This window comes from Cyprinodon variegatus, unplaced genomic scaffold (assembly GCF_000732505.1).
Source record: "Cyprinodon variegatus isolate N-32 unplaced genomic scaffold, C_variegatus-1.0 Scaffold685, whole genome shotgun sequence".
Lineage (NCBI taxonomy): Eukaryota > Metazoa > Chordata > Actinopteri > Cyprinodontiformes > Cyprinodontidae > Cyprinodon > Cyprinodon variegatus.
Genome location: NW_015151138.1, coordinates 165,330 through 191,414, shown reverse-complemented (window position 1 = coordinate 191,414; position 26,085 = coordinate 165,330). Strand labels below are relative to the sequence as shown.

At 36.9% G+C, this 26,085-nt stretch overlaps 1 protein-coding gene across 1 annotated transcript in view; it reads right to left on the bottom strand.

Annotated features, from left to right (window-relative positions):
- Positions 1-26,085, bottom strand: part of LOC107097326 (adhesion G protein-coupled receptor A3-like) — a 227,470-nt gene that overhangs the window by 47,753 nt on the left and 153,632 nt on the right. Inside the window, exon 14 of the mRNA XM_015394443.1 lies at positions 10,935-11,062. Coding sequence (XP_015249929.1) covers positions 10,935-11,062 — 128 coding nt within the window. The remainder of the gene's footprint in view (positions 1-10,934; positions 11,063-26,085) is intronic.

The following is a 26,085-nucleotide window of genomic DNA, read 5'->3' as shown; positions in this document are numbered from 1 at the left end:
TTTCACTTCTTCTTTAATAATTTATATAGCATTTTATCAAATTAATCATAGAGCAGTTCAGCTTTTATAGATTTCAAAAGGAAAATGTCTAAAAGAAATTTTAAATTAAACAATAAAAATATGTTTATTATGCATTAGCTTTAGATGACCTCTCCAGTTCATAGTTCAGTATTGGTAGCCCTTCCTATGACTCAGTGCCCATGAAGAAGCTCTAAGCCTTAAAAGGTTGGTGACCCCTGCATTGCAGGGTCTGAATATGCATGCAAATCTAATCAGCCTGTATGAAAAGAAATTATGATAACCCTTTTTCTGTTTTGCATTCAATCATCCTATTTTTGTTTCATTCCTAAAGTGCCAAAATTGTCAAGTGGCAAAAATAACCTGCACCTTTCGCTTTCAATACTAATAAAGATTCTGTATTTGTAAACAAAAAATAAATAAAGAGGTGGACAATGGCTTCTTAGTGATCTCGTTTCACCAAGTGACAGATAAGTACGAAAAGTGTTTGCCAGTGTTTATTGCTTGGACATAGTAAAATAAATCTGACCAAAAGATTGAACAATGACATTATTCTTACTACAACTTCCAGCTATGATAATGTATGGCTGATATTTACACAAAGAGTATATAGCTGAAGTATTGTTTCTGATGCATTTTTAGGACACATTTTTTTTTAATTGTCATGATCCTACCCTTTGTGGACTTTTTGGTTCTGTTTGAGTTTCTTTTGAAGTTTTCATTTGCATTTTCATTAAAGTCATTCAGTGTTTTCTTGATTATTGTTTCTTTTCCAATTTTTTGGTATTGCAGTGGTTTTCTAGTTGTAGTATTTAAGCAGTGTTGTGTTTTTTTTGTGTTGCTTTCTGTTGTCCTCTTATATCAGTCTTCTTCCCCTGGCTCCCTTCTAGATTCTTCTATGCACACCTGACGTCCCCTGTTTTTTTGGTTTTCTGTATTTTGTGTTTGGAACTTGCTTCTGTTGCCTCAAATTCTACATTAGATCTGCAAGAAACCACCTCAACATCCGTCTCTGCATTTGGGTCCCCTAGAAACCTCCACACAACCTGACATTATTAGAGACTCACAAAGCGCAATGGTCGCATATAAGAAAATGTTATAGACCTATGGAAAAGCAAGTCTGGAGCTCCTATCCCGGCATAAGGCGTCCATGCTAAATTCAGTTTATTTGCATAAGCAGGTAGATCTAGATTTGAAACTTCTCCAGTCTGTGACTGATGATGGAATGGAGGCTGGAGAATGTGGGAAGCAATAGAGGCTAGTGGAATAAAGGTGGTAAAGGGGCAAATAAGTGCTGCAGTACAGCAGAAAAACAAGGGCGTCCTTGAATCTGGTCCTAATAATGATTGTCTAGTAGGAGGGCATGGAGCTTCGCCGAAGATCCTTCCTATATGAATTTACTAACGTCTTTTAAGCTTAATTTTTAAATTGTACTCTTTTAAAGAAGCACATTTTGTTACATCCAAAGAAAAAAAGTAAATAAAATAAAACAATCAATCGACCTGGTTGTATAGCCCTACCGCTTTTAAGCTCATTCTGACTGAACCATGTGACATTTTTTGCTCTTTAACCACTTCCTAAAATTCAATGAATAATATATACATACAGCATTTCTACCCTTCAGGTAGTTCATTAACAAAAACCAGGCAAGTTCTTATACAGTATGTTGCACCACATATTATTTCAGGCACATGTATCACTATGCCTGCAGTGTTCCCACACAACTTCCAAACCACATTTCATAATAGCTACAATAACTGGTCAATGTATGTTTTGTTATAATCTTGTTTAGAATGGAAATACATTGATATTTCTACTGTACAGGAGAGAGACAGAGAGAGATTAGGACACTAGAAAGGGAGGGAAAAAAGAAAGAAGGATTATGAATGGGAAAACATGAAGGAAGACAAGGTAGGAAGGACGGAACAGAAAAATTAAAGTGGAAAAGCAATTAGGATAGCAAAAAAGAGAAGGAAGAAATAAGGAAGAACAAAAAGCAGTATACAACCAAGTAAGGGTACAATAATAAAACAAAGAAAGGGGAATGTAATGACAAAGAGGAAAGTAGCATACAAGGAAGGGAAGAAAGAAGGTTATAAGGGATCAGAGGTGAAGCAATTGGGCATGAAGAAAGGAAGGACAGAAAGGGTATGGATAATAGAATACAAAGAAGAGAGGGATGAAAGATAGATAAAAGGAAGCAAGACCACATTAATCCTGCCCTGAAAAATACTTAAATAGAATTCCAGACTTTTTCATACATTTCCAGACTGCATAGAAGCTGTCAATGTAAATGCACTTTGCGAAGTATGTGACAGAGCAGGGCCCATGCAGCCCTGAGCTAAGCACTCAACCCACATTATTGCTTTTCAGCCAATTGTCACACGGAGTAGACAGACTAAATAGGTCAGACATTTCCAAGGTATTTTTGGGGCTGAGTAAATTACAGGACTATTTCTTATTTTAATTATTATCCTATATTTATTCATTTCTACTTTCATTCACTAAATGAAATCCTGCTTTGGTAATCTCCCCTCCCAAAATGGAAGAGTAGAGCTCCGGCTGCACGTGAACCAACTGTAGATGAGGCAGCAACTCAGCGTTTGAGCCTTGAGGCGTGTCTGGGGCTGGGCTTTACTGGTTTGTGGAGAGGGGAGGGAGAATCAAAGCTGCTGTTTTCTAGGCCTCGGCCGAGTTCCAGGTCCATCCAGCAAAGAATGCATAAATCAGGATGGCTGCTGGCCTCTTTGGAAAAGGTTTCATAGGTTCTCCTGCAGGCTTTCATTGGGTCAAGTACATTAACCTGGCAACCCTCCATATCTGCATTTCTCAGGTTTGGAAGGACAAAAACGGGCCAGACTGCATCTGCTCTCTCACCTCAAAACAAACTACCTCCACAAATGCAAGAGGCAATAAAGCCTGGGACTGTAAAATAACACATTATGCATTGAGTAGGTTTACAGTAGCAGAGCCAAACATGCTGCTGATGTCTCATAAAACCAAAGGGTCAAGCACAGTTACAAGCTGCAATGGAAGTGGTTACAGTATGATGCATATTTATTATGAAAGAAGAGCAGCAGAGGTGGTGATAAGTTAAGACTCTGTAGTTAGCATAAACAAACCCATTGCAAAGGTATAGTGCTGGGCAATATGGAAAAAAATCATATATCACGATATGAATTATTTTTTTTATCACAATAATAATAATATATATCGGAATATGCTCCAATTAAGTACGTTTTCAACTAGTCTCTAAAATAAAACAAAGTTATTGCTTACTTTTTTCAACTTTATTTTGAAGTGACATTTATAAAACTGTCACAAATGAGAAAAATTAATTGCACAAATGAGGCCGAGGTACCGCAACAGCAGTCTTCACATTTTTTCTTTTATCCTATAGGTATTTAAATTAAATAACCCAAATAAATAAATCAAATTGCACTAATGACTGAAGTGCTTTTGACTGGCTGTAACGTACATTGGATCAAGGACTTTGACACGGTCTCGGAATCTCTCCTTCTCAGCTTCGTACATGGGGATGATGCCTTTACACATGTAATACGTGATGGCAACTGTGATTTGTTCATGGCACTGCGACGGTTTCTCATATGGGTTGATTCGTGCTAATGACTGTTATCTTCGGCTGGCTATGGTTTTTATTTTTGCAACCTATTCCCGTTGTTTCACAACTTGCTTTACCTCACACTTTTTGATCCTTATGTATTCTTTTTCGTGGTTCTTGTTTTGGGGATAGAAGAGGTTTGTTGTGCTTTGCCATTGGGCGAGGGAACAGCTTTGTAGCATAGTTTGCAACTGACCGTTGTCTGCTCCATGTTGGACTTCTTAAATGCAAATTGTAACCAAATCACAGACGTACCCCTTTTTTTGGTGAAAGTGCTTCATCTTGGGCTGCCTGTGTTGCTGTCACTGTTTGTTGCAACCACATGTTTAAGAATTCAGCCTCCTGTGTCTCCATCTTTAAACTCTCATAAGTTAATCCTTTAAAGCCCGATCCAAGAAAAAAACAAAACAGAAAATTCCTTTATTTTGGTTTGAACTCCTTATTTGGCCTTTTAACAAAACATGTAAAAAGAAAAAACAAAAATAAATTTTTGATATTAATAATTTATTACTATGCGATAAGTCAAGATTATTTTCTGCCCTCTGTTATCAGGTATATCTGATTGTGTACAATAGTATTTTGAGCAAAGTTTTTACCATTAAATTATGCCAAAGGTGTCAGAAGCAAAACGTTTCAGAAACCGTATGTATCAAATGTGATACGTTTGGCATTATAGGGTTAAGTAACGTAAAGCATGTAACAAACCCGCATGTGAGCCATAAGCCGTAAAGGAGCATCATGTTGTAAAACCACAAGACAGCACATCTTAGTGAATTAAAAAAAATAAATCTTGTTTATAACTTATATAAGTTTTATTTAGGCTATGTGACTTCATTAATACGCTCCTGATAGTCTTCCTTGGGAAATTGCAGGGATATGAGATTAAATGCTGTTAGAAATGATAGAAACTAGAATTAGCAAGATAGACACTTTTCTATCGTCTGTACGATAGAAAAGTGTATCGTCTTATCGCCCAGCCCTAAAAAGTACAATCTCTAGTCTACATCTCTTAACTCAAATCTACCATACGTGGAAGTGCTAGAAAGTTGTGATCTAGGGTACTCAGACAAAAGTATGATTTTCTATTCCTGCCACAATTTTAGAGCTGTTGTTGGCAGCAACAGGCTAAATAACACAATAAAGCAGTCGTCTTTGCTTGGGACCATTTGCACTTTGAGAGACCAAAACAAGGGCTGCAAAAAGAAAAGAATGTTACACCTATTTATATTTGACCATTTTTTTTTTTTGTCTTTTTGTGGTTTAAATTACCTAGATCGATACAAGTTGAAAGAGACTAAACTTGGCTCGATTTGTTTCTGTTAAGAGTATTACAAGACATCTAAGATATGTTATGTTCATTTTCTATTTTTTCTTCATAATCTCAATACATTCTTGAGATGAATGTACTGTTGTGGCTCAAAATGATTAACACAATTAAAGAAGACACAAGATCGAGCTTTCGGTTGATTTTAAGTAGTAAAACATCTTTGAAAGAATACCGTCATAATCTTCTGTAAGCTCGAACCAATTTCTCTGATCTGAGTAAGATTACAATTTATATCAAAATCTGTTGTCATGTCTCCTGGTTATTTAATACATACAAGTTATGAAGTGTTATTTAAACAGTTTGTCCCGAGTGATCGAACCAGAGAGATAGAGCTTCAAGGTGCATGCGAAGATCCTATCTTTAACGATAAAGTCATCGGTCAGAGAGAAAGTGAAACACTCCAGAAAATCAAACCCATCTACTTTTGGAAGAAAAAAAAAACAGACACTAAAGCAGTCAAATCCAATGTAGACATGTCCAGAACAGAAACGTTTTATTTGGATAAAATTATCATGAATGGAGATAGAAGAATATTCAGACAAGTACATACTGTAAAAATCTGTAATCTGGAAATTCCTCTGGACCATATTGTAGACAGCGGGAACTTAAAGTATTTGGTCACTATTAATTTTGCTCCCTGGCCACTAAATTATGGCTAAAATAACAGTATATAATGTTCATTCATGGCAAGATTTTATAGAGGAAATGACCACAGATCTAATGGGCATAAACTGCCACTAGGACACGCAACAAGGGATGAAAGAAAAAGCAAACAAATCTTTTATATTTTGTTGAATACAACTAAAAAATCATGGGTTATTACAACTTATACTATACAATTATGGACAATTTTTTATCTGTACCAAAAATATTTCAGTACAACACATTGTGTTTCCGTTTTTAAGGTGACAAATGTGAAAAGGATCAAGCATAACTTTACTAAGCAACTAATAGTTCAAAAAGGACATGCCAAAACGTAGCATATGAAGATGCATATTGTCAAAGAGCCAGGAATGCATAGGGTTGCTCTGGCTTGGTAAAACCTATATTGATCACTTGCTATAATTTACAAGTAGCTGCATTCCACTAAGAAGCTGCTAAGGTTTTGACAATTATCGTAACACGATTAACATGATTTAAATTGGGATCTGATCTTACTGTGAATTTAAGCTATTGGTTTCCTTAGGTTGGACAACACACCAAATACATAAAATTAGATGTAAATGTTGCTTGTGCAACACATTTTTAAACAAAGCTTAAATCCCCAAGGCAGAAAAGATGCTAAACTAATAAATACATTTCCCTAGAGACACCTGGCATCAGAAACGTTTGCCAGGGGCTGCAGTAGCTGCAGCTGAATAAAATGATAAGAAATAAGAAGTGAAATTATCTGGATTTAAAACTCCTTAGAGAGAACCAACTGTCTCAAAGAGTTTAAAAATAAACATTTAGCTTTTGGAGGTCAGTCTATGTGACATGCACATGCAGTGACAGTAAAGAAATGCAACAGTACTTTTGAGTTTTCATATCAGGAGAAAAATGCTGTGTTTCGTCTCCTATCAGAAGTCTTCTTATCAGTTTCATAGTGGTTCAGAGGAAGTCAAGTTAAAAGACCAGGGGTCTCACACTTGGAATTCATTTCTTATTTTCCTGTGTTATAAACAGGTTATAAATGAGAAATCAGCAAAAACAAAGTCATACACTTTATATATTGACTTTTTGTTATTTTTAACTACTAATTTACTGCACAATACGTTTTCTTATTTCACAAATTTTCCTTTTCTGCACATTTTACAATTCTGTTTTATCCTTTTTAATATTTTCCCCTTGTGTATATATATATATATATATACAGTATGCTTTTATTTACTTCATTTTGCTACTGGAAAATGTATGTTTCTCTCCACTGGGGGAATATAAAGTGTTTTTTTTATATTTTTGATTTTTTTATTCTACTTTTTGTGTTGAGTTTCTTGGGAGTGCAGCTTTATGTGTGCTTGTTTCTTTATCTAATTAACATACATAAACGGGGTTGCAAATAAGTCTTGATCCTATTGGTAATTCTTTGGAATTTAAATATTAATCTAAGCTTGTGTGTTAACAGTTCTGACTAAGAATAAATATATGTTTGTAAAATTGGAACCTGATTTACCTGTATTAGAAAACTGTGTCATGATAAAGGATGATAAGCTTCTGGTTGATTTAATAGATAAAGTATTTTTTTTAGATGAAATGCTATAGAATTATGGATTATACAATATTTTAAAGACTTTAAAAATTAGTAAAGCAAACTGTAAAGACCAGGATTACTCCTTTGACTGCAGCAGTCAGATTTAATATTTGGTAATTGGTCATGACTGTGAACAATTTAGATGTAAATTGTGCCACTTGCTTTCAAAGGATTTTGAGTTTAAGGAAATACCTACTGCTGTGATTTTTTTTCTTGCTCATACATAATACATAATCACATATTCTGTTCTAAAATATCTTGTAGGAGAAAGAATAAAACAAACACCTGAATCTGAGCGTAAATACATTTACACATCTGAACTTACTTCCTGCTGTTTATTACTGAACTGTCTTTGATTCTGCCCATTTAACACCCGGTCCTGGTGCTTTATAGCTTGGATCCTGTCAGTCTGTTAGAGTGATACTGAGGTGTTACTAAACAGAGATGTGTTTCGGAGTTAGGGAGAGCCTAGTAAGAGATGTGGAGGAGCTAAAAGAGTTTGTCAATGTGAGCATGTTGAAAGAAATGCCATCATACTGTATGAGCAAAGCACCAAGCCTGCCATAATGCATAAAAAATGTGTTGTTCTTTTGGCTCAACCTCAAGCTGACGTTAATGTGTTTTTTTGAAAAGTTTTGAAAAGTGGTTTGAGCTATGGCTCCAACTAATGATCAAAATGGATTAATCTGTCAATTATTTTTTTTAAATATTATTCGGATAGCAAAAGATTCCTTAAAGAAGATTTTATACTGAATTAAACCAGGTAAAACTTTTTAACTTGAGCCATTCTGGATAGAGCATTTTGACAGACGAAAACGTCTTTTTAATCTTAAATGCAAAATGTTTATGTAGATTTTTATTTTTTATTTTTTTACAATTTTGATATAATTACTGCTCTAAATGGGTCGCTCTGTCTGCTAAGGGCATGTTTTAGAGTCTCTATACTCCAGATAACAATTAATTGATTACTAAATTAGTTGGAGATCATTTCAATAGTCGATTAATCGCGATAAATCTTATTAGTTTAAGCAGTGTTCAAGTTATCTGTTGTTTTCTGATGTAAGCAAAACATCTAGCAATACATATAGCCTNTTTTTTTTATATTTTTGATTTTTTTATTCTACTTTTTGTGTTGAGTTTCTTGGGAGTGCAGCTTTATGTGTGCTTGTTTCTTTATCTAATTAACATACATAAACGGGGTTGCAAATAAGTCTTGATCCTATTGGTAATTCTTTGAAATTTAACTATTAATCTAAGCTTGTGTGTTAACAGTTCTGACTAAGAATAAATATATGTTTGTAAAATTGGAACCTGATTTACCTGTATTAGAAAACTGTGTCATGATAAAGGATGATAAGCTTCTGGTTGATTTAATAGATAAAGTATTTTTTTTAGATGAAATGCTATAGAATTATGGATTATACAATATTTTAAAGACTTTAAAAATTAGTAAAGCAAACTGTAAAGACCAGGATTACTCCTTTGACTGCAGCAGTCAGATTTAATATTTGGTAATTGGTCATGACTGTGAACAATTTAGATGTAAATTGTGCCACTTGCTTTCAAAGGATTTTGAGTTTAAGGAAATACCTACTGCTGTGATTTTTTTTCTTGCTCATACATAATACATAATCACATATTCTGTTCTAAAATATCTTGTAGGAGAAAGAATAAAACAAACACCTGAATCTGAGCGTAAATACATTTACACATCTGAACTTACTTCCTGCTGTTTATTACTGAACTGTCTTTCATTCTGCCCATTTAACACCCGGTCCTGGTGCTTTATAGCTTGGATCCTGTCAGTCTGTTAGAGTGATACTGAGGTGTTACTAAACAGAGATGTGTTTCGGAGTTAGGGAGAGCCTAGTAAGAGATATGGAGGAGCTCAAAGAGTTTCTCAATGTGAGCATGTTGAAAGCAATGCCATCATACTGTATGAGCAAAGCACCAAGCCTGCCATAATGCATAAAAAATGTGTTGTTCTTTTGGCTCAACCTCAAGCTGACGTTAATGTGTTTTTTTGAAAAGTTTTGAAAAGTGGTTTGAGCTATGGCTCCAACTAATGATCAAAATGGATTAATCTGTCAATTATTTTTTTTAAATATTATTCGGATAGCAAAAGATTCCTTAAAGAAGATTTTATACTGAATTAAACCAGGTAAAACTTTTTAACTTGAGCCATTCTGGATAGAGCATTTTGACAGACGAAAACGTCTTTTTAATCTTAAATGCAAAATGTTTATGTAGATTTTTATTTTTTATTTTTTTACAATTTTGATATAATTACTGCTCTAAATGGGTCGCTCTGTCTGCTAAGGGCATGTTTTAGAGTCTCTATACTCCAGATAACAATTAATTGATTACTAAATTAGTTGGAGATCATTTCAATAGTCGATTAATCGCGATAAATCTTATTAGTTTAAGCAGTGTTCAAGTTATCTGTTTTTTTCTGATGTAAGCAAAACATCTAGCAATACATATAGCCTAAAACTGAGGTCTTCAACAGGGGGTGCGTGACCCCTAGGGAGTCCACAGAGGTACTGCATGGGGGTCGAGAATGTTTTGGTCGATTAGATTTATTATTTTTTTTATATATATTCCCCCCAGCAATTTTTCCCACTAACTAAAATGTCTTTAAATCCACATTAACATGAATTCAACAAACTGTAGTAAACAGATAAATGGAGGCAGAAGATGTCTTTCAGTCATCAATGCTCACATTCAGCGACACACAGGAGGTCTTTTAAGCTGGGCACCGTTTCATTCACAACACCTGTCCCATCAACCAGGAATCAGAAATACTTTAATAATCCCAGGGCGACTTTACTTTCATTACATTACTCCATCTGTAAAAGAGTGACTATACGACCAGTTTGATAGAACACTATTTCATATAATATATATAATTATGGGTCCCCGCTCCATCTCGCCATCAATTTGGGGGTTCTTAGCCTGGAAAACGTTGAAGACCCCTGGCCTAAAATGTATAAACTAAAACTAATATTTAAACATATAATGCCAGAAATTACCAGTATGAACCTGGTTGTGCTGCATTTCAGTTTTCTGATAATAAAAAAAATATATAGCAGATATCTTGAAGATATGTAACACTAAAATATTAAAAACTAGATGAAAAAAAATACCCAGGTGGGTTTCAAATTTTAAATATTATTATATATTAAAGGGAAAAATGTAAATGACGGAAGAAGTGTAGCAGTCAGAAATGCATTTTAACAATTTAAGACAGCCAGTGTTATCTGGAATCTTTAAAGCTGTGAGGGTTTTTTTATGAATTTATTTAAAAAACAGGTATTTATTACATTCTCTGTTCTCATCTCATTCATATCAAGCAAAGAAGGTGCACTACCTACTTCCAAACAAATCCATTGCAGTCATGTGTTTATCCAATGATGAACTAAAACACATGCACTTACATAGACACAAATGTGTACATGTTTTATATCCTCTTAGACAGATTGTAGGGCTTAACAGCAGCCTAAAGCATCTGACTCACACCCCAATGAGCCCAGGATCTGAGGCAGAGAAGGCAAAAACGACCAAGAGTGGGGAAAAAAAAGGTGAGAAATTATGAGATTATACAATCGTCTGTCTGCTTGTCCAAATGCTGAGGTGAAGTTAATGACTTTGAATCTAAATTATAGAATGCCAGGCTGAAGAGGATTAAACACCGAATGTGGCAGGCATTTTATCCGGTTTGCAAAATTTCTTCTTACCTGTGGTGCACTATGTATGTGATGATGGAGGCAAAGAGGCAGAGCAACATGACCGCTGTGCAGGCATACACGACCGGGTGCAAAAACTCCCCAGGGTACGGGGGGAAAGACAACACCTTCTTCAAATCCTGAAGTGCAGAAAGACAAATAACAAGAAAAATATTATCACTACCAGTGTCATAATAAAATTGTCAGTCAGTAAAGACTTGGTTTGCAAAATGAAGGCAACTTTGAAAATCAGTCCAAAAAATACATAATGAGCTCCCAGTATACATATCCACAGAATACTGCTCTGATATGTGTGCTAGTGAAACACAAATGATTCTCGAGGAAATGTCTGTGAGTCTGAATGCTGTCCAAATCGCTGTAAAGGAGAAACAACCGTGTCGAGCGAATAGTCTTCCCTCTGCATTTGCATTCAACATTTTAGGCATTAAGCTGACAATGTTTGCAGGGTGTGAGAATGCAAGAATATCATAAGCTTAGCAGGCTGACAACAAAAACAGCGGAACTAAAAATAGATTAAAGAAAGAACAACTAAGAAAGGGAATATTTTTAATTAATTTCTTGTCACTAGAATTAATTTAGCCAGTGCTGTTTGTTTGTGGTTTAAACTGTGACCTTTACGTTTAAATCCTACAGGATGTAAAGCTGTTTATAAGTGTTCTGGCCTGCCTTAGATCTACACATAGACAAAAGGGTCTTTGAATTCAGTCTTAACCTTTTTTTGCAGTCAATGCACTGTCTGGCACAGGGAGAGGCTAAATTAAGCCATGTTGAGAATTTAGGCTTCCTCATATTGAAGTTGCTAAATAAAGACTTTGTGTTCGGAGAGTGATCAACATAAAAGCTGTCTGTCTCTATCATTGTCTCAGAAAGTAGCTCAGTGGAATATTCCTTCACTGTGTCTATCTAAAACACTGGTGAGCTCGGTTGGGCCTATGAGAGGCTATTATCCAAGTCCAACTTTTTACAAACAACATTCTACAATCTTTCGAGGCTTAGAATTTGTAGACAAAACCTATTGTAGTGTTTTGAGAAAGCCTTTCAAAACCTTTATTTTATTTAGCTTTATATAATATGTCCTTGGTGTATTTTCCTGCTGGAACATCAACTTGTGCTCAAATTTCAAACTCTCTAACCGACATTAAAAATAAGACTCAAACAAAGCACAAACCTATAATTAAATGGAAATGAATGCAACGTCAGGCTTACTGTCCACAATAAAGCCACCCATATACTGTATTAACACAAAATAAGGTACTGATAAAAACCAACCCTCTGCTTCAAAACAGAGTTTATTTGCCATAACAGACCGATTGACCTGCTTGAGCTCAATGAAAAAAAAGGTTTACTTGGAGAAGTCAAGGTGAGGCTTTCAAATCATGAGGTTGGTTTAAGCTTTAAGGCATTTATCTTCTGTGCTGTGATGAGACACGCGGAACACAGTGGGCCTGCTGTACCCAACATTGTGGCAGGATGTAGTGGGAACTCTACGGCACAGGCTGCAAGTTCACAACGCCCTACTACATGTAGAAGTAGAAAACACTTTCAGTGCCTCTTCAATGACTCCTTAGTTATCTAAGAATGGCAGTAATTTATTTACAAGAGTTGTTAAAGATCTGTTAATCATTATATGACCAAATCATAAAATGCCAATAGATGTTTACATTTGCGAACCTTTGGGAATAGTAGCTTTTGCCCATCCTCTAAGTTTTACTGTGCAGAACTGTCAGGGCAGTTAAAAATGTTCCTAGGTACAAGGGTACAAAGCAAACAGGCCATGCAGAAGCTCGCTGAGGAGCATTCGAGGAGTTTGTTCAAGCAACACTACTTTGCTTTGTGTCACTGTAGGGACCTTGCACACTTGCAAGCATAAACCAGGCTTCATGATGGCATGGGAGAATCATGGTGTAGTGTTATGTTGGCAGCATTACCAAAGAGGAACTAAATATTGAATAAGGGGTTCTTCAAGGTTCTTTAAGTTCACTTCAAATCAACAGGTACATTGAAACGGAGAACAAAATGGGCTATGACAAAAGTGTCAAATATAAAAATTGTTAAAATCTGGTAAATCAGGCTTACAAAAGGCTTCTGGAAATCCCAAATTTCTGCCCTTGGGTAGACTAGAAAGTTGTAGAAATAAACAGTAAACGCCCTGTATTTCGCCTTTTCAAGTCCGGAGGCTTGACCAAAGCACTTTACACTACATTCAGTCTCTCACCCATTCGTTCCAACCATGATGGTTGTAAGCCACATCCTAGCAACAGCTGTCCTGGGGCTCAGCGAAAGAAGCGAGGCCTCCTGCAACCAATGTGAGTGTCGCCCCATATAGCACATACGCAACATCTGTGTTCATGCTAGGACATAGGAATGTACCACTTATGAACCCTTGCTAAATGTAAAAAAGCTATCCAAAATTATGTCCAAAACCATGATGATAACCGCAGAAAGTCTATGATAAAGGTATGCTGGTGAAGATTCTCAGTCATCCAGGTCATAGTCATTCCAAAAAAAGTTAAACGATCCACTGGACTTTTGTTTCCAAGTTTGAAGATGTTTCGCTTCCCATCCAGGAAGCTTTTTGAATTCAAAATGTCAGAAATAGCATTGATTTCGAGGCTTGAAACAGACAACATGAGAACGTGATCAAGGTGTTACTTGTTAAGATATGGTGTTTTCAGATCTCGTGCATATAGTTGAGTATTTACCTTTTGTATAATAAATATCTGTATTATATCAAATCAACAAAGAATTCAAACAGGTATTTATTTTAGCAAAAATAAAAAAGATAAAAGGCATCAGATAATAGACATAAAAGAGGTACTCTTTCTTTTGTATAAGTCAGTGTCTGCTTTAGGTAGACAGTTGGTTATACAATCAAAAAGGTCACTAGAGGTTTTTTCCAAGCAGCATTTGATTATAGGGTGATAATGATGGTGGAAAACATTGACTGTGAGTCACCAGGAAGAAAATACATCAAAATGGTTCAACAGGCTTTCTATCCACTGTTAGTGGATGCCATGGCAATGAGAGAGCAGTAGGTTAAAAAAATGTATGAAACTAAGTAAAAGCAATAAAATAAGTTTCCGGCAAATGCCCATCTGTTCAACACAACGCCATCATTGCTTTGTTAAATATTAGCATACTGGATTTCACATAGCTATTAAAAATAAATGTAGGAACAATAAAATAAAGAAAGAAATGCTGTCAAGACCTAACAGCTATACTGGTATATAGGTCTATAATATATGCTACTTGACCATACTGTATTTCTTACATGTGGCTGTATACATCTGGCAGTGAAAACGCCATATAAGAAAGTGATTCCCATTATAAACTGAATTAGGTAGCTCCAGTTTTAGCGATTAGCAAGAAGCTGTGGGAATAAAGCAGAACCTTTTCAGTTTCAGGATAATGATTCATATACTTTTAGCTTAAACATCACTTAGAAGCATTAAGCAGACAGGAAAAAAAATAACTTTTTACAAAAGGAAAGGCAAGTAGAGCTAAAATACACAGAGATGTATAATGTGATGGCAAATGATGGGAGCTTCAACAAAACAGCTTTAGGTGAGATGGAAAGAAGGCATATGGTTTCTAGGCACACAGTGTGATATTCGCTGGGCTTATATTGTCCATTCAGGATGTCTGTTTGTCAACTTCTGAGTCCTAAGCCAATTCCCAACTGACAAGGTTGGGGAATCACAGATTCTTTTACTACGAACAAAAAACTTTGCAGAATACCTTGTTTTTAGAGAAGTTGCAGAGTTCTTGAAAATGTTCTGAATGTTTAAAGCCATGTGATAGTATATTCTCCTTTAAATAAACACAATTTTTTAGTTTTTTTTGGGAGGCGGGGTTACATTTTTATATTTTTACAAATTTATGCTCTGTTTTGAGTTAGCATTGAATGTGACCTTAGCACTTTTCTTTTATAATTTTATTCTATTGTTTTTGTCTATCTAGTACTATATTGGAAAATCAACTATGACTAAGTGGATTGTTATTGAAGAAAACCTGTCTAATTACACAATCTTCTTCAGATTCTGTTAAAAACATGTCAACAAGCAGAAAAGAAAATTGAACAGCAGTTTCAAACCAACAGGAATTCCTCAAACATGACTTCAATGTCTGAGTCAGGAGGTCATAATAGATTCTAAAACCACATTAAAAGCTTTGATTTGTAAGAAAATTCTGCATTAAAATATAAAACATAATAAATCAAGAATAGCTCAACAGTTCTGAAGTCGAAATACAAATTTTTGGTAACTGCTTTAAAAAAATAACCCACTTTAAAGAGTATCTGACCAGAGTTATCAAGATTTCAGCAGCTGTTACTATGCTATATATATAAATATTGTTTAAAACCGAGGAATTGTTTTAGCATAATAAAAATATTTTCTCTGAAAAAAAGCAAATCATCATGAAAAAGCTTGTGAAATCCGAAGGATTTTTTTTTCTTCCCAACATCTTAGCTAAAGCTGTGCCAACAGAAGGAGTTAAGTAGTTAAAGCACATATGTTCCACAAGTTTTATTGGACACATTTGGCACAGTTTGGCCCAAAGCACCAATCTGTGCCAAATGTTTTTTTATTATTATTTTATATACCTCATAAAAGGAAATATGGTGAAATAAAAGTGTTGATTTCAATACTAGGACTCTTTCAGCATATGACATTGCCTTTTACCATGATTTACCCTATCAAATGAATACACAGATTAATATAAAAGGAAATAAGAAGTAAACATGATAAATTGTACCATTTGGTTTCAGCCGTTTCTTGGTTGAAGATTAATTAACATAGCGCTGTAAATTGACTGAGCTCCAACAATATTTATTAGTTGAAACTACTCATGCAACAGCTGAAAATTTTGCAATTTAGCCTTATTACATTCTCCATCCTTATGGTACCCTGTGTAAACATGAAGACAAAGTACTGAAATAAATATAAAAAAAATTGTTCTGGTAGCATAATCTATGATACCATAATCCTTAACGATAATATAGACAATGCAATGTCTTTTATTCTTTTTTTTATTTAAAAGCTGTAAAATCCTCCAACTAGTTATCTAATACTACCTGCCTCCCATGGATCTGTTAAATAAATCTCGATGAAAACAAAATTTAATGGACTGTCTAAATGCAAGACACGATTTATATAAATACTACATGCCACATTTCCATTGAAATGGTTAATGGCCTGTACTTATAAAGCGCTTTTTCAAGTGAGAGAACTCGATCAAAGCGCTTTAAACTACATTCACTCATACTCGCTGATGATGGCAAACTACATAATAACCACAGCTGCCCTGAGGCTCACTGACAGAAGCAAGGTTGCCATACACTGGTGCCAGCAGGCCCCCCGAAAACCATCAGTAGGCAATGCAGGTGAAGTGTCTTACCTAGGACACGACACTGAAAGCAGGTGTCGGGGCTTGAACCAACAACCCTCCAGTTGCAGGGCAAACTCCTTCATCCAATGCCACTGTCGCCCCATGAAAAAAATCTCAGGATACTTATATCTTCCACACAAGTGTGTTTAATTTGTGCTCTCATATTTAATGTGAATGTCAACAACATTTTATTACAGTAACATAACAACAAGGACTCCATTCTTGAAAAGCCAGTTCAGACCACTGCTCCTTCCTTACATAGAGCACAGTATCTTCCCTCAGACTTTGTGAGCATATTAAAACTTGAAGGTTAATTAACAAATTATTACAATCCATCAATCGAAATGAAATTGTATGTCAAAGGAAAGAACGGGTATTTATGCCACTCTATAGGCTAATCCAAACACCATCCAACTAAACACTTATTCCAATCATTTCATTAATAACATACTATTCAGGCAAGTGGAGGACAAGGTAGCATCATTTGGCTGCAGAAAACGTTAAAGGATGTACATTTCTCCAGCTCTCTCATCCTAAATGCACAGACAACAATAGCATAATTTGATGAGCCTGTAGTCACATTAAGGAAAGTAATTACATCTCAGCCACTCTTAGACCCAGGAGTGGGTCCATACTGAGTGTTCAGAACAGTCAGACTAAACACATCTCTAAGTTTGTTATTTGTTTTTGCAGATAGGCACATGAAAAAAATGCCTTGGGGCTGTTTTAGGGAAATCTGATAAATGTCGGAGTGCTTCAATTCTGAATAAAGCTTGGTGCAAGTAAAAGCACATTGTGATCCAATTATTTATAGCTCAAATAAACATAGCATTCAGAATATTTTTTTTCTTCTAATCTTACTGCATTTGAATACAATCAGGGAATTTTGGCCACATAAACAAAGTATGTGTCATAACCCAGCTAAGAAGCAAAGAGCAGTGCCTGTCGAGCTACCATACAGACTCAGGTTAAGGCTTCATTGTTGTCCTGCTTCAGGCTACATGGTTTTTCTAACAGCATGGGAACCAACCTCTGACGGTGGTCGTATCAAAACAAATGTAGGGTATTGCTGTGCCCTGCTGTTTAAAATGGAAGGATGGATGGATGGTGTGAAACAACAGTTGCACACAATTAAAGTGGGAAAAAACGCACTACTGGCTGATCCAACATTAAAGTAATATCATTAAAATATGTAAAAATGAGACTGAGCATTGTGTGTGGATTCAACATGCCTATATGACCTCCCTACAACACCTTGGCATGCTGCTGATGAGGTGGCAGATGGTCTCTAGAGGGCTCTCCTCTCAGACCTGGACAAAAGCATCCACCAACTCCTGGACTGTCTGTGGTGGATGGATTGGGACATGATGCCCCAGATGTGCTTAGCTGGATTCAGGTCGGGGGAAGGCGAAGGCCAGTCCATAATTTCAATGCCTTCATCTTGAAGTAACTGGTGACACACTCCAGCCACATGAGGTCATCCTGCATTAAGTGAAACACCAGGGCCAACCACACCAGCATATGGTCTCACAAGGGGTCTGAGGATCTAATCACGGTGCCTCATGGCAGTCATGCTACCTCTGGCGAGCACATGGAGAAGTGTGCGGCCCTCTAAAGAAATGTCGTCCTCATCATTACTGATTCAATGAAGAATTGGTCATGATTGTCAGGACTCTGCCGGCTCTGCCTTTCTCTCCCTTCTCCGCAGGTGACTGGAGCTGAGAGGTGGGCATGGTACACACCTGTGGCTCGTTCAGCGGCGTGCGGCTCCGCTACATAAGCAGCGCTCTGACAGCTGATGGACGCCAGAGTGTTAACCTTGTTGGTACGCTTAGAGGCCTCTGTCTGTGACAGCTTACCTTTCCCCTGCTCTAATCCAAGTCTCCTGTGTTTCCCAGATCGTTTCTCGTTGTGAAAACCTTTCCAGTGATTCCTCGTGCTCTGACGTCTTCAGTGGAAGATCTCTGGTTCTGATGGTTCTGGATCCACCTCCGAACAATAGCTCCAGCTCCCTTGGTGGTACCAAGCCGGGCTGGAGTTCCTGTCAAGTCCTTCTGATTCCATCAGCTGCCCCCGGATTCCTCCTCGGCCGCTGCTGCTCGGGCCCCTCCTCACAGACTTCAATCACCTGCCCACCTGTCGCTCTGTCACCAGCCAACATCTCGGGAGGTTCCTCAGTGAGTCCGTCTCTCCACTCCCCCCCTGCCCGGTTCCTTCATCCGGTGGTAGGTTTAATTAATTTTTCCCCTCACTCGTTCACCCAATCTCCGTGTCTAACTTTGGCTCTCACCGCAGATCGATCAGTCCTGTCTGCGCCGATAGTCCATCTGCTCTACCGTGCCGCAGCTCCCAGTGTTTGGTTTCCTTGCTGTTTAAATAAACGTCTGAAACTGCTCCTGCCTTCTGTGTTGGTTCTGCATGTGGGTCAAGCACTTCAAAACCATGACAATGATAAAGGAGTTTTCAGGCAGACAATTGCTCTCCATAGTGCCTTCAGACTTTGCCACATCTGTCAGAAATGCCCAGTGTAAACCTGGTTCCGTCTATAAAGAGCAAAGGGCACCAGTGCCGAATTTGCCAATTCTTGTGTTCTCTGACAAATGCCAAGCTTCCTGCTCAGTGTTGGGCTGTAATCTGTGGATGCCAGGCCCTCATACCAACCTCATGGAGTCGATTTCTAACTGTTTGTGACACTCATCCTGGATGAGCTGCACTACCTGGGCCACTTGTATGGGTTGTAGAGTCTGTCTCATGCTACCACCGGCGTGAAAGCACCACCAACATTCTAAAGGTACCAAAACCTCAGTCAGGAAGTCTAGGTACTGAGAAGTTGTTTGTGGTCCCCACCTGCAGAACGACTCCTTTATTAAGTGTTTCTTGCAAAGTGCAAATAATTTCCACCTGTTGTCTATTCCATTTGCACAACAGCATGTGAAATCGCTTTTCAGTCAGTGTGGCTTCCAAAGGTGACAGTTTGATTTCACAAAAGTTTGATTTAATTAAAGTTACACTGTGTTGTTTACGTGTTCCCTTTATTTTTTAGCAGTGTATAATACTGTGTTTCGGTTCGAATCAAAGGTGATGCCACCTTTGATTTTGAGGCTAATTCCATCTGTTATTTTTATTTTTAACTCAACTACCATTTCTCTTGCTCGCAACTCTTTAGTAAAAAGAGACAGAGACAAAAGGGAAACAGACTAGTATGCAGACATGCATAGTTTAGCTCATTTAAATGTATCATGCAATTAGCTTTTATTATATGATTAATTAATTTATTGTCTATTATGAAAGGACAAGATGATAATTTGTAGTGTATATATTCTAAAACTTCTGTCTCTTTCTTTCAGTAATCTTTACAATCCTCATGTCTGCTATAATCTTTTTTAAATTAATTTATGCAAATCAAAAGTGAAAGTTTTAAGTTTTTCTTAAGATAATGAAATTTCACATTTATTCAATTGATTGGTTTTTTCACACACTTTAACCAGGAATACTAACAGGTATAGGGGGTTTTCTGCCCAGCTGCTTAAACCCTTCATTCACTATGATACATAGTCTGAAATACACTGAGCATTTCTGTTCTGCAAATGATATGCTGATTACCAAAAAGTGTTATTGAAATAAATTATATCACCCTGCCAGGCATGCTTTTCAAAGATGAGCAGAGTTATTTGAGTTACTGGTGCACAAAAATTCAGTATCTATTTTGTATCCTAATCAGTTTATAATTGTTTATAACATTTCTTAGAAAGTAAGAGCACTTATTAACCTTTTTTTATTACTTGGTGGAAAAAAGTTATCAAAAAATTATGTATTATCTATTTTAGACCATGTCTGTCCTATCTCAATGAATTGGTATATGTGAGTAAGTGAAACAGCACCACTCCTAGTGTGATTTATGTACTGCTTGAATGAGAGTATGATATGTCAGGCCTCAACACAGCCTGACAGTGTGAACGATTCATCATCTTATTCATACAAGTTATGTAATTAGCGGCACAAATCACACCATACACCAAGTAGCAGGCCAGCACAGCAACGAATCTCGAATCAGTCCCAATGAGAGTGAATCACAGCCTGAACTGTAAAGTAGAACCTTGTTCCCTCTGAAATTAGTGGATTAACATGGGTTTTTTAAACATGGGTTGACCAGCTAACAATCAGCATTTGGCTCCCTTCACCAATGGCAAAAAATGCTAGGGCTCACTCCTAGCTGGCAAGCTGCATAGCCTCTGTCTTCCACTGCTGTGTGTCTGCTGACGCCCTCACTCTGGGATAGCGTTGATGATGTAACCAGTGTGACAGAAGCCAGGCAAGTAAACAATGGAGAGCCACATAGAAGGGAGCCAGCACATAGTAAGGGTACTTTATTTTTTCCTTTTTTTGTCCCTCTGAATGTCTCTCACCAGTGCCTCGCCATATACTGTATATACAATGCAAGCAGAGTTGTTTTGGCTTTTTAAATCAGTTTCAAGTCGATTTTGACACAGATCCCTTGCCATATAGCTCAACACGAGTCGACCGGGTCAGCAAGCTATTCACACTGCCACTAAAAGCCAATTGTTTATGTTTTTTAACAGGTTTTTCGGCCAGTGGGAAAGGGGTATAAATGAGTGACGCGACCATCATTATCAGAGCGCAGTATAAATCACTAACTGATTTGTGCAGTTGGTTGAATCAGCATTTTTGAGCATTTCTCTGTGTTTAGTAAGTTAGCTTGGTGAAACTGGAGAAATTCTCTTCTATTTCTAACTTTAGCGGTTAGCCTGGAGTAACAGACACTGTTGTGTGAATCAGATAACACAGATGTTCTCTCCCAAACAGCTCACTCAAATTTCCACTAAACAGAGAAAATAATAAATCAGCTAATGATAGTGATTTAATGCAGTTTGTACACACAAATCTGTCCTTCATTTAATCAACAATTTCATGACAGTCCTAACAGTACCCTACAGAGAATTTATCCAATAAGTATAATTCTATTCTTTAAACATATATTTCCAAATATCTGCCTGTGCTGTGCACCTACAGTTACAGTTCCCTTGTTGTCCTGTCTGTCGGGATGATCGATAGGCTACTGGTGTAAGCTTGCAGAGTTCTCTAATCACCCCTCCTGTGTTGTATACATCAGAGCCAAAGCCTTTAGCAGCGTTTTAGCCAAAGAGTGTAGACACTTTTACATTTACTATAACTCATCCATTCAAGTTACTATCATTACTTCCATCATATTACATCATAGCGCTGTAAGCTCTTTATTACTGTCTGACTGACAGGTTAATGTGGCTAAACCTCTTGAAACTGCAAATTCATTAAAGCAAGGCAACTGTATTAGGCCACAGGTCAGTTTGGCTTAGACTTATCCTGGATTGGTGCTGGCGTGTTATATCTAAACATGCCCCACCATCCAGAAGCCATAGTGACTAAACAGACAACTGATCCCTTGTTTGTGCTGTACATACAACTTTAATCTCGTCTCCATGCCAAAATCAGATTACCAGAGTCAATTAAACTTGATCCATAATCTCCTGCAGGCACATTTGGTGCAATTTTATCAAGTCCACAAAATCCAAAGAGACAAGTACACTGCTGATCACTGAGAACTTAAAGGCTGAATTTCTTGGATTTACATGATGATTGCTAAAGATGATGAATTGCACATCTTGTAAAACCCAGAGTAAGTGCTTCCCAGATGTTAAAAGGATTTTGTTTGCAATTTGTGTCATTCAAATTCCAGAACTGTAAGCTACAGAACATTTCCTCTTCCCCGTTGTAATCACACTGGTGCATGCAAGAGTGCCTGAACTATAAGGGGGAAAAATGAGGAACAGTGAGGGAAAACAAAATTAGAAAAACCTGTAGTGAAGAGCCGATGTGTTGCCGGCTCCAAGTTTGCATCAAGCAATGTATTTTATCATCCTTGAGTGGCTACGGCAACTCTGGAACAGAACCGAAGTGAGTGTGCAAATCAAACCCACTCGGGCTTGTCTGTACATATTGGCAAGACAAGATGGTAGCAGCGCAAAAAAAAAAAAAAAAGGTCTGGAATTGACGACAGTCAGAAAAATGGTCACGCACCATTACCGCAGGTCATCAGCCATACCTGGTGGCTGTCACTCAGCCTGCAGTCACAATGTACGGTTATGGTTGCTATCAGCGCCTCACCGATGGAGGTAAACACAGCTGACTGCAAAGCAAATAATCAAATCAGGTGGAATCAAGCATACATCCATCAAATCCATGAGCATTTGAGTTGATGAGGAAGTCAAACCTGGGAATAAAAGATGAACCCCTTTCAGATGAGCACTGTAATTTGATTCATAGACACATCAGTCTTGCTGTATTTATCTCTTCAAATATCAGTGGGACATTGTTTCATTACAGTTAATTTCTCTAGAGCTATGGATTAGAAGTGTCGCACTTGACTTTAGTCTTTTCTGATTAATGTAGAAAATTCACTACAGTCACTGTCAAATAAAGTAATGCGAGAAAAGTATTCACCCCTTACAGTAATCCGTGCATATTTATAAAGCATTTCTTAAATTGTGTTTGGATTTATAAGTTAAAAAACACAACAATTCAAACAAACCTGACACTGTGTGAAAATGTATTTACCCTAACTTGTAAGAGGCATGTTGGTGCCAGATGAAAGCAAATATTTTGGTTACTGGCAATAGGTCTTATACTGTACACCAATGTGGGCATTTATGGGAAACTGCTTTAAAATAGCCATAGTTTTTTTTTTTTACATAATCAGCCTTTAAGTTGCTTAGATCATAATTCAATGGGATTTAAGTGTAGACTTTGGATAGGTCACTTCAGAACCTTTACGCTTTCATACAGTTTATGTTTCAGACAGAAATTTTCCCTTTGAATGAAATGGAACCAAAAACTGAACAATCCAAGTTCATCTAATCTAAAACAGAGAAACTAAAACAGGTATTTTCCCGTAAAGTATTTTTTGTTGAATAGCTTTTTACTGAATCAAAAGCTTTTGTTTTTTAAATGCAAGAAAATAAGCAAAACCAGAAACAAATCTGTAAGATAGAACGTCCATTTCCAAGGCACTGTATTTAACGAAACACTTTGAAATGATTCTTATGCACTGCTTAACATAGCAAACAAGTACAAATTCATAATTTATGTGGACGCTTGGAACAACCCAATTTAATCACACTCTGGCTGCTGCTTTTTGATTAGTAAAATTACAACATCTAAAGATTCTCTCAAGTTTTTCTATTCAGTTTGATCAGTTTGTAAAACCAACAATAAGTAGGTTACTTCCCTTTAAGTTTAAAATAACTGTCAGTATAAACAAAATGAAGCCAAAACAATCCCATCCCTAGTTTCCCAAACTTTCCTCAACTTGTTTCTTGCATTAAAATATCATGTAATCTCAGGAAAAATAAACAAGCAGACCAGATATGTCACAGCATCAGAGACTAAACTCTTACATATATTAATTCATCACCCTAGCATACGGGGTTGAAGTTCTTTAGTTCCCTAGTACACATAACGTTTTACATAATTTTAAATGATAATCAATTTCTGGCCAGGGAAACTGCCACTAAATACATCTGTAAAGCTACTTATTTGCTACTTCAATAGGTATACCTGTTTACTTTTTTATTTTTTGTGTGACAAATATTTTTATTAATTCACTAGTACGGTAATTTAAAATAAAACCGTATTTGTAAAGAAGGGGATTTACAAATGGTTGTAAAATAGAAAAATAAAATCCAGTAAGGTTAGAGTAGACAGGTGGGAAAAATGCAGCAGCAGCTTAAATAAGCACTTCTTAAAAATTTGATTCCCAGAATCCCATCTTTCAGCACAGAAAATATTAAAGCTTAAAGCAAATAGCCTGAAGAAGCAGACGACCCCACCGGGTTGTACAGCTTAGAACCACAAGTAAAGCTACACTTCTTACAAGTAGAAAAAAATTGGAAAATATTGTACAAATGTTGCCTTTGGAGAGTCTTGAGTTCAATTTTCCATGTTCAGATGAAATCGTTAGGATTTTTCATAGATAACATGAAAAATGGATCCATTCAGCCTTATAATAACTGTGGAGGGACAGTAGAGCACACATTTTGGGGCGAGAAAAAATGGTTCCTGGAGTATTTAAATGAATTTCAATGACCTAAACAATTCATTGGATATCAATCCCACAGAGTACCTTTCAAATGTCGTAGATGATTCTCATTTGAATGTTAAACCAACATATAAGCCAAAATCTCAGAGGGATGTTTCTCGAGAACATATAGAATCTATGCCATGAAAAATTAAGAATACTCTAAATGCAATAGGCTGTCAAACTCAGCATTAGCAAGTCTACTCAATATGTGGTCACAGCTTGGCACAGAACTGGCAGTAGCCATAAAACATAACAACCTAGGTTTAATGTGGAGGTCACTGTGGAACTGAAGCGGAAATCCTTCCTCAACATGTCAAGGGAAAAAAAATAAATTAAAAAATCATATTTTCCAGCATCTCTGAGTCTGAGAACATGAATCAATAAAAATAAAACTGAGAGAAGATTGCTTTAAAACATGGCTCAAGAGAGCAGATTGAGACTAACCCTCTCTTTCATGGCTTTTCTGCATGTGTATGTGAGTAAGAGAGGGGCTGGTAGGTGTTGTCTGAGAGGGGTGACTCATCTCCTCCAGTTGCTACACACACACACACACACACACACACACACTACAGAAAACTAAATAGATGTTGCTGGGTTTGCTCACACGTATGTACCGACACATGCGCTGGCAGCCACAGGCACACATATGAAAGAACAGGGCAAACAGGAGCACACACGATTGCCAGAAACGCCTCGGCCCCTTTAACACATAGCGCTCACGCTCTCCTTTCAAGCTCCCTGACACGGCACACTGTTCAGCACACAAGAGCGTTCCACCAACCTGCAGCTTCTTCCCTCTAGCCAAACACCTTCTATGAAAACCTGCCATTTTTACCCATTTTTTATTTCAATGGTAAATGATAATAGGGCAAGCTTTTCTCTGTTAACACTTAGAGACAGCACAGCAAAGAGTGGGCCCTCTAAATCCACTGTCTGTGAGCAACACAATGCACTGGGGTCTCAGCTGGTAAATAAGCTTAAGCTTGTGTGTGTGGTTCTTTCCTTTACATCACCAGTGGATATGAAAAGGTCTAATGTTTACACACTTACATCTGTTGCTGTCCACCATTTCAATAAGCTCTCACTAGCAGACCACTGCCAACATCCAGCTGTGTCTTTTTAAAATGCCCAACTACATAATAAGCCATATAATGCTTGGCCCTTGATGACTTGATCACCATAGAAACCAAACACTAGAAAAAAATATATGTTTACAGGTATTGGTTCTTGGCACTGGTTAAAGTAAATATAAAACTACAGAGCCCTTCAAAAACATGTATATCTACAGCATTTTATTTTTATTTTTTTTGCAGAGTGACCACAAATAAATCTATGATGGTTCAATTGGAATGAATAAACCAATAAAACATTTTGTATTTTTTACAAATATGAGGTGTAAAGTTGTCTTAGCATTCGTATTCGTATGCTAGATTTAATATTTTTCAACAACTTCCACAAATGTAATGACAAGCAGTCTTATGTTTCAGGCTGTCTAGAGACCAGCTTTTTAGCATATCGTCTTCTGCAAAATACTTCAAGCCCGGGAAGAATAGATTGAATACACCTGTGATGTTCAAGTCATGACACATTAGCCTCGTGAGACCATCCAGATCTCGCTTT